Source organism: Medicago sativa, chromosome 1 (assembly GCF_051527215.1).
Source record: "Medicago sativa cultivar Bolivia chromosome 1, Bolivia_mono, whole genome shotgun sequence".
Lineage (NCBI taxonomy): Eukaryota > Viridiplantae > Streptophyta > Magnoliopsida > Fabales > Fabaceae > Medicago > Medicago sativa.
In genome coordinates this window covers 87,310,764-87,323,187 of record NC_140749.1, presented here as the reverse complement: position 1 = coordinate 87,323,187, position 12,424 = coordinate 87,310,764, and the positions used below count along the sequence as shown (strand labels likewise).

Below are 12,424 nucleotides of genomic sequence, written 5' to 3'. Positions count from 1 at the left end.
GCAATGTGTGTTGTGTGACTCAGATTTAATGTCACAGTGACATTATGTCACCCAAGTGATGTCCCCTCTGGACCAGTCACTTTAACTATCAAGCAGTCCCTGATCTTGTCTCAGGAGCTGTTCCTCTGTCGTAAAACAAGCTCTGGTCGGGGTACGAGTTTCTAGAGAAAATGAGAGAAGGAGCCAGGAGGGCGCCTGATGCGCCTGGCGTACCGGTCTAGTACGGGTGTAAAGACAGCCTAGGAAAACTGGCCCAAAGAAAAATAGGTTGCCAAACCTGTTTTTCCTAAAGGACCTGACTTCCACTCCGGAAATCAGTAAAAGAAGGCTAGGCTTCGATTCCCGACAAGCGAATAGAGACCACTCCTTTACCGTTTTCGGAAGGGCGCTAGCCCTTAAAAAAAAATAAAAAATCTCGTAGTTGCTATATATCATTTTAGCATGACTGCGAAGTTATTTGTCAATTCCTTCTGTGAATAACATAGGATTCATAGCATGACTGCAAAGTTAGTTGTCAATTCCTTCTGTGAATAACATAGGATTCATAATTTGTCTTATACTAATGTATTTGAAATATCTTAAAACCAGTTGCATCACATTAGCCTGAACGATAATTTTATAATTATGCTAATGTAAATTGAATACTAAGAAAAAACAAAATTACATTATAGGGTATATAAATCAAACTGAACGTAGGCTAATTGTGTGGTATTATGTGTGAGTAGAAGCACTATCGAGGGTACACCTGAGTGATGGATGCATCATCAACAGAAACTGCAACCGACTGGCTTTTAGATGTAGACTTGTCTGAGCTATCAAAATCTTTTGTGGCAAAGCTTTGATCAGTTTTGCTACTAATATAACCTGGTCGTTGAGGTGGTTCAAGAGTAACAGAATGGCTACTTAGCAGTAAAACTACTGTCTGCATGGATGGTCTTTGATCTGGATCTTCTTGAACACAACATAACCCAACATGGATGCATCTTGTTACTTCAACACTTGAGTATGAATCTCTCAATGTCATGTCCAGTAACTCCAATGGTGTCCCATCATTCCATTTTTTCCAAGCCTGAAAAGAATACATTTGTTTATTTAGGTGTAAATCAAGAAACAGTCCCGTACGTGCAGCTGAGATGGCTAAAGTGGTTGGAGACATTTGATGTGTTAGGTGCAGAATCGAACCCGCAAGACATTTCTTCTCCGCACGAAGTGTTTTGAAATCAAATAATAATATTAATAAATGAACAATTCCAAAATTTTTGTTCAGTCATTACTTGATACAAAAAAATGTTGAGTTGGATCAAATTAACTCACATAGCTCAAAAGGTCCTCAGCGTAGCCTGATTCGCGAAAGGATGTGATCTTCTTTCCGGTAATTATCTCGAGAACAAGGACACCAAAGCTATACACATCTGTTTTGATAGAAAATTCTCCGTGCATTGCATACTCCGGAGACATGTAACCCCTGTAAAGAGAACAAATCCGTATGAAGTATGGACAACATGGATTTCAATTAAGAGAAAATGTTTGGCCATTAATATTAGAGAAGCAATAAAAAACTACTCATGCTCATGTACATGCAAGCATTCTTATATTTTCAATCAAAATATTAAATGTACTTACAAATTGTTTCTTTTTTTCAAACCAAATTAATAATAGTGGAGGACAACTAAACTAAGAAAATAAATAGTAAGGAAATGAAGCTTACAATGTTCCAACAACTCTGTTTGTGATTCCTCGGGTTTGATCAACACCAAATATTCTTGCCATCCCAAAATCTGAAATTTTAGGATTTAAATTCTCATCTAATAATATATTACTAGCTTTAAGATCGCGATGTATGATTCTAAGTCGAGAATCTTCGTGAAGATAAAGCATTCCTCGCGCAATTCCTTCTATTATCTTGTATCGTCTTGGCCAATTTATCTGATGTGCTTTTACAGGATCTGCATATTATCATAAAATGAAAGCAACTTAAAGTTAACAAACAAATTGGTTTCTAGCATGTTTGGATGTTTTTGGGAAGGTCCCGGCAGATAGAACTATACCTTTTATGTCTAAAGGTATAGTTCATTAATTTGGAAAAATTCTCAACTCAGTGAAACGTGTTAATTCATAGTTCAATGAACAAAATGCATTTAATCAAGAAGGAAATGTATTTTGATGCACACACACCAAATAGAAAATAGTCTAGACTTTTGTTGGGCATGAATTCATAAATGAGCATCTTTTCTTCACCATCCAAGCAAAACCCAAGAATCCTAACAAGATTTCTGTGTTGTAGTTTGGCTACCAAAACCACCTCATTCTTGAATTGTTCTATGCCTTGACCAGAACTTCTTGATAGCCTCTTCACAGCAATCTCTTGTCCATTAAATAGCATACCCTGAAAGAAGCTCTGAAGTTAAAACTCCAAACTAGCATTTCCTCCGGTCTTTAATATAAGCAAAAAAGAAAATATATGTATGTCCAAATGTAGATCAAATCCATGTACTCCAATACCTTGTAAACCTCGCCAAATCCTCCTTCCCCTAATTTATTGTCACCACTGAAGTTGTTTGTGGCCGCTGCGATAGTATCGAAATCAAATTGCAAGAATTCTACTCTGGAGATTTCAACTGCCGGAAAAAAAAATTACCATAGTAAAGTAAACCCTCTAAAATATGTAGCAGACTCAAGAATATTGCATAATTTAACTAAAACTTTCAAAAAAAAAAAAAACTAGAAAACATTCTATTATTTTGTACATGTATTTCATTATCCGTTGCAACTGATGCTAAAAGAGGAAAAAAAAGGAACTAAAGAAATAACAAAACAAAGCTAATTTTCAAACCATACCACTTTCTTGAGGCACTGAGTTGAACTTTATTCTTTTCTTTTTAGATATGATCCAGCAGACAAACAATGTAAGCAACAAAATGATCACAATAGGAGCTACTATAGCAATAATTAACACTGCTGAGTTCGATGATTTTTTTCCTGCATAAATTCAACAACTTAATCTTAATCACCAGCTATTCATAATTTTCATGTGAATCATAAATGCAAAGGATGGAAAGTAAGCAGGACTTTGAAAAAAAAGTTTCAGGATAACTGAGCTACAACATCAAAATCAAATTCTTTTTATGTCTCCGCGACCGTAAAAGATGAATTAGATCAGATATAAAAATGCAAGATAGTATCAGAATTCACAGTACCTTGTGGATTTGGCCTCGGTTCATCTGGAGCAGGCACATTCAACTCATGATAAAACGGATACAACTCATACCTAATATTACAACTAGGAATAAGAACTCTTCCTCCTTGTTTTCCACTACAGCAAGATGGTAATTGATTAGTTGCTATTTTGAGGCATTTTTCACATCCTGAATTTGACAAATCAGGTGTACACTGTGCAAGTGTGTACAAAGTTTGAAAACTAGAAAAATTTGCTTTTTTGGTTCCAAACTTCTTGTCACCTCCACCCTTCGCTGCCTCTACCACCGCTGCGTTCATTGTATCTGCTAAAAGTTGCATGAACCGGTTCTGCTCCATCACAGTTCCAGTGTTCATGAGCGCAAGCACAGGAACTTCTGCAGCTACGTTGAAGAATGAAACGTTTGAGTAACGTATCATGCATTCAGCTAACCAAATAACTGATTCTTTTTCTCTAGGACAGTTTTGAAGGATTTGTTTGGATGCTACTGAAACACAGTCATTGCATGCTTTTGGTGTAAGATCTCCACGGCAGAGGAAGGCACCGTATACTGTGTTTTCGGGGTTGTTTTCGCCGACTGTGGTGTTGTAGAAGCCGTCTTTGTTTGTGGAATTTGATGAGAGAAGAGAAAGAAGTTTGTTGAGGTTTCTTTGGTAGGTTGTGTTTGGAGAAAAAGTGGTTGTGTTTGGACAGTAACTCTGGATGAAGGATGGGTCTGTAGCTGCTTGAGTTTTTATTATGGTTATAATTAGTGTGAAGCAAAAGAAAACATAGGCAGTGGTAGAGAATTTGAAGTGGTGCAGCATTTGTTTTTGATGGATCATGTTTTTTGCTCTTGATGTTCTTTGATTTTTCCTTGTTTATAATTGTATTGTGTTGCGTGTGAGTTGGTGTAAGTGATTGAATGAATCTGTGACTGTATACTGCATAGAAAGTAAATGTATAAATGGTGACTAATAACAGTTGCCACAAAATGTTAGGAACATGCTGGAGTTGAATTGGTAAATGACTTTTTCCTCCTCTCAAGAGTTGGCGCAAAAGTCTTTGTGGTGAGTGTATGTGCTAAAAGGACATGCTGGGATACAAAACTGATTTTTCAGAAGCATTGCTTTACTTGTGTATGTTGAGTAAATATTCCACATTTGTAATTGATATCTTGAATTAAAAAAATAATGTTGTCCTTTTAATTAACTCATGATATACTCAAAGACTTTGACAGTTTGACTCAGCGTCAATGCAAACCTGTCCTTTTCCTGCTAACATTTTTCCACACTTATTTTTTCTCATAGATTTTTCCACACCTTATTAATCATCAAGAATCTTCCTCGTACGAAGGCTCCTCCATCGTTGTACCCTGTTATCTCCTCCAAGCTATTATAGAATGAGGTCATGTTCACACATCTTCGACCCTTTTACATTGACTGACTTTAGATTGGAAGGTCCTTCAAGGCAATAAAGTTATTGGTTCTAAGGTTGAAAATATATACACGAATGGGAATAGGAAAAATATGGTTATGAAAGATCAAATATTGATGTTGACAATTGAATGGACCTTGGCTTTAGCATTTATAAGAGATTGCTTTATCTATTTTTCAGAATAAAAAGATGGTGTTATGAGTTCAAATTCAGCACTAAGAATGCAACAACATTAGAACTCTTGAAGGAGAACTTTACCATTCACTATGGTCTCAATCCGACTCGAGAGTTTAGCCTCATAGGTTACAGGTTTTACACCAAAAAATGCTAAAGTAGTTGAGGTTCTATCATATCACATAAAAAAATTCTATAAACATCCCAATGTCTTTTATATTATCAGCAAATATCCAAAAGTGTAAGCGTTTACAACATAGAACACGTGATTATCTCCTGTAATTAAGATTTAAATTATGTATGCATGTGTGTACATACACAATGAAAGTACTAAGTCAACTAATTAACATTTTGAGGTCAAAAAAACATGGTATCCGATGCTAAACTCAATCCTCCTTTCCACGGTAAATGTCAACTAGATATCTATTTAAACGTGCGCCAAATGTCTTTGTAGAGAAAGACTCAACAACGTGCCTCCTAGCTTCATTGCCCATTTTTTCTGCTTCCTGGGGATCATTTATCAAGTTAGCCATTGCTGAGGAAAACTCTTGTGGTGTAGGACTGCAAAGGAAGCCTGTTACACCATTCTTGATCGACTCCACAGGACCACCGCTGTTACATGCAATTACTGGTTTATAAGCTGCCATTGCCTCCAAAGGAACAATCCCAAAGTGCTCATTCTGTTTCAAATATCATTATGTAAAAATTACGTTCCTGAATTCAGATTTTATCAATTTTCAATGATCACACTTCACAAGGTTGCACATACCTCTGGGGTGTAAAGGACACACAGGCATTCTGAAAGAAGAGCATTCCTTTCATCTGTAGAGCAAGATGTGATGAATTTTATTTTACAAGAGACCCCTTCCTTTTCAGCTAAATCTTTAAGCTCTTCTAGGTACTCCACATTCTCCTTCAACCGTTTATCAAAGCCACCTGAAAAAATTTACGACAATTGATTCTGTGCTCTCAAATTGCAAACATACACAAATGCCTCAAAAATGAAACAGATGAAAAAAAATATTGGTGGTTCAAACATAGGACTGAGCTACTCTGCGAGAAAAACAGTCATTTATAAGTAGATGCAGAATGTCAGAAGAAAGACCTTCAAATATAACTAACCTAAACAAAAAATTGATAGGAAACAATAAATTTAATGGTCTCTACTGTTTTACAAGCACAGACAAATATTCTTTAAAGAATACCAACTTTTATCCACTAGGCTGGGTCATTCGCTATCTTAAATTACTACTGGTGTCGATGTGTCACTGTCGCGTCTGGTGTCTGTGTAAGTGCTTCATAGAACAAGATAATTTACCTACAAACTGCATGAAAGAGAGGATTTGCAAAACATTTTCTTGAAATAATAGGAACAGAATAAAATTATGACACTTAACTTCAAACAACAACAACAACAACAACCAAGCCTTATCCCACTAAGTGGGGTCGGCTACATGGATCAAATGACGCCATAGTGTTCAAACCAGATATAAATTTTGTTTACGTTAATGATTGTATAAGACACCGCTATCAAACTTGGTCTAAGGCACAAACATCAAGATAGATACTTCCATGACAATCTATGATGCACATAGTGTCACCATAATATCTATCAATGCAAACAGAAATACAAAATCATAAGCAAAACATGCTCACCGGCAACAGTCAAAGAAGCATTTGTAATAGCTTGATGCTTAAGAACTCTGTTGGGCGAATAAAGCATAGCAAAAGCGGAAATTGCTAATTGTATGTTCTTCTTCCTTTCAAAGCGGTTAACGGAAAGAAAGTTTGGCCTACAACAGAAGCAACAACACAAAACTGTGATTCTATAAACAAATATTATAAAAATGGTTATAAAAACAAGCTACATGCAAGTTATTTAAAAATATTATACAGATGGTTATAAGAATAAGCTAAATGCAAGTTATTTACTTAGTAGAAGTAGGTTCATTGAATTGATCCACATTGACTGCTGGGTAAAGGACAGCTGGTCGAATTCCTTTAGCATCTAAATGTTTAAAAGTATTTGCAAAAGTAGATGCAGTGAAGTTGCTGTTAACAAGTATTGAATCGGCCATTCCTGCAATTCGGCAATACATGATTCAGTATATGCATAAGAAGATAAGTTTGGAGGATAAAAGAAAAATAGAACAGGGATACAAAGTCAAACCAGTTGTTATTTCTTCTACATAGTCTATGGGTTTCCTATACATCCTCCTGAGGAAAGTTGAATGTTGAGCCAGCAACAAGTCTGGAAAATGACAGTAGAATACAACCTACCAAACAAAATGAACTAACTGAGATAAATTGAAGATACAAAACATGAATACACACACACACACACACACACACACACACACATATTTTGCTACCTTAGTTGACCTTTTAAGTTTCAAGATGGGGATAACCACAGAGACCTGGTCTGCCAGTATTACATCAAATGAAGGCCACAGGAAAAGAACACAGAAAGCAACAAATAGGCACCGAAAGTATGCACATAATGCATGAAGACGGTAGAATATATGACGGGGAAGAAAGGAACCATAGACAGTAACTGGAAAGATACCTGAAATCATTACAATTCAAACTATATCTTAATGGCAATGTAATTTCTCAATTAAAGAAATAAATAAAAACAAATGTGACACACGAATATAAACAGATCAAGAGATAGATTCACCAGCAATTGTTTCCTCAAAGCATCTATTTTTATCATGATGTGCAGTAAAAATATGAACTTTATGACCACGGGACGCAAGTTCAACAGCTGCATCCACGACTAATCTTTCGGCTCCACCTACAAAACGATTACAAGGTTATGTGAATCAACTATAGGTATTAAAAATAATCTAGAGAAGAACATCGTAAAATATTGTTTCATTGAATCAATTTAAAAAAATAATGGATATCCAACCCAAATTGTTGATTTTTGTTTGAATGGAATAGAAAACAATTGGGGACGCCAGTTATTACCTATGCCAAGATCTGGGTGAATTATAGCAATGTTCATTTTTGAGTTCGTTTCCTTGGCGGCCATATTGAGTAAAAGTCGGAATTATAAGATGTTAAACGACAGTTGCAGAAATTCACCTGATAGTACCTGCAACCATAGGGTGGCGGTACTGTCATTAGACTTGTGTCAGCACAAAATTCAAAATATAATTACAAGTTGTTCGCTACAACAAGTATCCGACAGACTGACGCGATACACTCCATGTCAAATACAAGACACATCATCTATGTTGTAATTGGTGCTGCTGTAATGCCATGCCACTATAGAGGAGCAAAGGGATGGTGATGGCAGCTATTTGAAGTTTGGAATGGAGGTTTTCAGTAGTGCCCACTGTAGCGGCCAAAACCGCAGCTGTCCATGGCTGCGACAGTAGCTAAAAGCTTCAGCAAAACAAAACGAGTTGGCCATTTTTTAATTTAAATTTTGATGTTTAGCTAGTCTAAACCTTAGATGCTTAAATTTGTTTGTTTTCTTGAAACTCCCATCACTCTTTATGATCAGAATTAGAATTACAACAAATAAAAAACTCGAGAAGAATTGCGATAACAATTTCACAATGTTATCAAACAAAATTGATTACACAATCCGGTGCAAAATAAACACAACTACGGTGATCAAATCATGTTTCTAGCGAAAAGAAATCGCCGAATCGCGCGCTACAGGAGAGAGAGGGGAATAGAAAATGGAAAACCTGGACGAACGGACGGACGACGACCACCTCCGCCTGAGTTTGTTTGCCGGCCAGTTCAGACACGTTACTTCGTGATCCGGATCCGGAACCCGACCCTAATCTCCCTCTAACTTAATAATAAGAAGAAGAAGAAGAAGAAGAACAAAATGAAAACAATGCAATTGCAGAGTAAAGTAACGGGTGAGTTTGGTGAAAGATTGTGACACCAAGAGCATCTACGTCACTTTTTATTAAAATAATAATTTTCATAGCTATTAAATAATATTTGTGGACCCTATTAGACCCTTTATTACTTCATTGAAGTACTATTGTTAAAAAATTATTAAAAAGTAATGTGTTCATATGGGACCCATTTAAGACCTCAAAATTGAGGGTCTCCATTGTGGATGCTCTAATTAATCAATTAATCAAGGTTTAAATATGTTTCCTTCAAAAAAAAAGTTTTAAATATGTCTGTAGTCCTTACATTTTACGCCCTTTTAAATAATAGTCCATACATTTTATTAAATGTTTTTAAAATCTTTACATTTTATGTCATCGTGAGCTTAGCTCAGTTGGTTGGGACAATGCATAAAATCTTCACATTTTATCTACATTATTAAAATTAGTCTCTGCCGCTAATTCTCCAACGGAATGTTGATGTGACAGTTATTGGGTCCCAATTATTTTAAGGTTAAATATGCTTTTGGTTCCTACATTTTGCGTGGCTTTGAAAAATAGTCCTTGACTTTCAATAAATGTTTTTAAAATCCCTATAATAATAAGGATTATTCTTTAAAGTCACGCAAAATGTAGAGACCAAAAACATATTTAACCCTAAAATAATTGGGACTCACTAACTGTCACATCAGCATTCCGTTAGAAAATTAATTGCATGGACTAATTTTGATAACGGAGATAAAATGCGAGGATTTTAAAAACATTTAATGAAATGTATCATGTATGGACTATTCTTTAAACGAGCGCAAGGACTAAAAACATATTTAACTCATTAATCAATGCTTAATTATTTCACCTTCTTTTGTCAAGTAGCCTAACATTTTAAATATTAAGAGAAGTGGGGTGTTTGGAATTCGAACTCGATTCTCCAACTAATTTTTTTTTGTGGTGGCCGTGATTTGAACCCCGAACCTTGCATATATAATGTATTGTCCTTATCAGTTGAGCTAAGCTCACGAGGACCCCTACCAACTAATTTAAGTTCATGGACAATGATTTTACTTTTTTACTAAAATGTTTATTTATGGCTTAATTACTCTTTTGGTCCCTTAAGTTATTTGTTGGTTACATTTTGGTCCCATAAGTTATTAATGTTACAATTTGGTCCCTTAAGTTACTTTTTGGTTTCGTTTTGGTCCCTTAACTATTAAAAGTTTCGTTTTGGTCCCTTAACTTAATTTTTGGTTTCGTTTTGGTCCCTTAACTCTTCCTCCGTCAACCACTTTGGTCCTTTACGTTAGGATGAATGTATTAGCGTTCAGGGACCAAAATGAAACCAAAAAATAAGTTAAGGGACCAAAACGAAACCAAAAAATAAGTTAAGGGACCAAAATGAAACAAAAAAATAAGTTAAGAGACCAAAACGAAACTTTTAATAGTTAAGGGACCAAAACGAAACCAAAAAGTAACTTAAGGGACCAAATTGTAACGTTAATAACTTATGGAACCAAAATGTAACCAACAAATAACTTAAGGGACCAAATCATTAATTAAGCCTTTATTTATTCAATACAATTTCTACACACAAAAATAGATTTATCTAAAAAAATCAATTATTTAGATAAAATAAACAATGCACATTCATGACAAAAAAATGATTAAAAAATTATCTGAAAGGTTTTTAAAGTTTCGCGTCTCTCTTATATAATTCATTTTTGTTTACAAACGTCTGCAAAGTTTTTTTTTGACTAAAAACGTCTGTAAAGTTATAATTTTGATAGAGCGGCCTTACAAAAATGATGACTTGGTTGTTAAGTATGTGACATGGTATGTAGGGGTTTAAAATGCAATGTTTTGTGTACTTGAGAGTGAGAGGGATAATTTTGAGGGGATAATTTTTCTTCATAATACAAAAACAAATTCATTTGGGGAACTGAAAAATTATATTGGAGGAGGGTTTATATGAATTCTTCAAATTTAATCTATATTGTTATAAAAAATTTTAAAATTTAAAATAATCAATCTAAAAAACTACTCTTTCAAAAAATGTGAAAGATTTCTCCATTTTCTCCAACTTTTTGTTCCCCTATAGTCTTCTCTTCCCCTCCCCTCCAAACTCTCAAACAGAGCATAGCCTTTGTTTGAAAGTTTGGAGGGATAGGTTTAGAGGAGAAAATAAAGAAATCTTTAAAAAAAAATTGAGAGAATGGTTTTCTTGAGAATGATAAATAAATACTTATTATTAATGTATTTTAAACCTTGAAAGTATTATAACAATATAGATTAGATTTGAAAAACTCACTCAAACCCCCCAAAATCCTCCAAACTCGTCCTCCAATACAATTAATTAGTTCCTCCAAATTAAAGTGATTTTGTATTATGCAGAAAACCGAACCTGCCAAAACCTACACTCTCATATCTTCATTCTTTCCACTTCTTTCTTCCTTTTTTTACAAACCATCTCCCCTCCCCTCCCCTAAAAACTCTCAAATTAGGGTTTGTTTGGAACTGAAGAAAGTAAAGGGAAAGATAGCTCAGAGGACAGAAACTTTCTTGAAATCCAGGCTTCCATAGTTTGGATATATTTTACTGTAGCGAGGAAAGATTGTTTTGGGTGGGGTCCATGCTCAGAATTGTTTCCGCTCTATATTGGACGGAAAGGCACGGAAGGGGCTCAAAGTCTAGTATAGCCTTGTCGTTTTCTATTTTTTAATGAATACAAATCTAACTTTAAGCAAATATTTTTTTAAATTGCAAATCAAAAGCATATGTATACAGTTCAACGATTCAAGAAATAGTAATATTTTGCCTAATATTTTGGCAATTAATATGCTTCCCTCAAGAGTCAATTCGATCTATCATTTTTTATTCTAATTTATAACATAATATAACGTTACTTATTTAATTATATAACTAAATACTTAAAATATTATATCTATTATGTAGGGATATTTATGTCAATTTACTAACAATATAACTATCTTTCCTTTCACTTTCTTCATACCTTAAACCAAACAACTAAATAATCATCTCATTTTCCACTTACTTTCTACTCACTTTCATTCCTTCAACAATTTCCTTCTACTATCTTTCCTTTCACTTTCTTTGATCATCCAAACAGAACATTACTGCTTCTAAGCCACCAAGGTTGACTTTGTTTTTTATTTTAGGAGAAGGTTGAATTTGTTGGTCACAATTTTACGAAATATTTTAAAATGATCATTATACCAATTTTTTTTTAGAGGATCATTTATATCAAATTGAAAATTGGAACATCCAACCTAAATATATATAAAAAAAAAAAAAAAAAAAAAAAAAAAAAAAAAAACCTAAATATAAAATGGGAACCTCCACCCTACACTTCTTACACATCCTCTACCTTTTACTGACAAATATTCTTCCCCGTTTCATTTGATATCATGTTCCCTCTTCAACCATCAACACGTAAACTTCCCTCTCTCCCTCTTCCTATCTGCAGCCAGCCGTCACCGCCCTCTCTCCTTTTCCTCCAACTGCACCCCTCTTATTCTTCCTCTCTACTGGGTGCAGAAAGTTCTCATGCCTCCTTTTCTCTACGCATTTCATTTCAAGATATGTTCCGTAGACCTATGGTACACCTTTTTTTAACAAGCGCATACATAAAGAAATTGTAAAAGTTTTAGCAGTGACACCAGCAGCATGCCTTGGGCCGTACGAGTATAGTATTTGCTACAGCAATTTACAACAGTTCCATGTCAGACGACAGGAATTAACGGCCTGGCCTAAATTACCCAGC

General features: G+C 34.9%; 2 protein-coding genes across 2 annotated transcripts; both read right to left on the bottom strand.

The window, feature by feature from the left end:
- Positions 1-496: 496 nt before the first annotated feature.
- Positions 497-4,125, bottom strand: LOC146958676 (cysteine-rich receptor-like protein kinase 25). The gene is made up of 7 exons (XM_085740209.1): positions 3,198-4,125; positions 2,839-2,979; positions 2,503-2,618; positions 2,176-2,386; positions 1,709-1,946; positions 1,315-1,465; positions 497-1,069 (listed from the first exon to the last, which is right to left on the bottom strand). Exons 1-7 carry the CDS (start codon positions 4,018-4,020, stop codon positions 731-733), a joined length of 2,019 nt encoding a protein of 672 aa, XP_085596335.1. The 5' UTR covers positions 4,021-4,125; the 3' UTR covers positions 497-730.
- Positions 4,126-4,977: 852 nt separating this feature from the next.
- On the bottom strand, positions 4,978-8,694 carry LOC146958675 (UDP-Glycosyltransferase superfamily protein). The gene is made up of 9 exons (XM_085740210.1): positions 8,491-8,694; positions 7,760-7,886; positions 7,467-7,583; positions 7,159-7,352; positions 6,957-7,062; positions 6,719-6,866; positions 6,443-6,579; positions 5,556-5,722; positions 4,978-5,466 (listed from the first exon to the last, which is right to left on the bottom strand). The coding sequence occupies exons 2-9, from the start codon at positions 7,821-7,823 to the stop codon at positions 5,173-5,175; spliced, it is 1,227 nt and encodes a 408-aa protein (XP_085596336.1). The 5' UTR covers positions 7,824-7,886; positions 8,491-8,694; the 3' UTR covers positions 4,978-5,172.
- Positions 8,695-12,424: the final 3,730 nt, after the last annotated feature.

What these genes read in the sequence shown, in the direction of transcription:
- LOC146958676 (XM_085740209.1), bottom strand. Translation starts at nt 4,020, where the DNA reads ATGATCCATCAAAAACAAATGCTGCACCACTTCAAATTCTCTACCACT. An exon ending in GATTTGGCGAGGTTTACAAG is followed by an intron (nt 2,387 to 2,502) that starts GTATTGGAGTAC and finishes AGCTTCTTTCAG; the next exon opens with GGTATGCTATTTAATGGACA. An exon ending in CTGAGGACCTTTTGAGCTAT is followed by an intron (nt 1,070 to 1,314) that starts GTGAGTTAATTT and finishes TATTCTTTTCAG; the next exon opens with GCTTGGAAAAAATGGAATGA.
- LOC146958675 (XM_085740210.1), bottom strand. Translation starts at nt 7,823, where the DNA reads ATGGCCGCCAAGGAAACGAACTCAAAAATGAACATTGCTATAATTCAC. An exon ending in TCACCCAGATCTTGGCATAG is followed by an intron (nt 7,584 to 7,759) that starts GTAATAACTGGC and finishes ATCGTTTTGTAG; the next exon opens with GTGGAGCCGAAAGATTAGTC. An exon ending in TGCTTCTTTGACTGTTGCCG is followed by an intron (nt 5,723 to 6,442) that starts GTGAGCATGTTT and finishes AAATTTTTTCAG; the next exon opens with GTGGCTTTGATAAACGGTTG.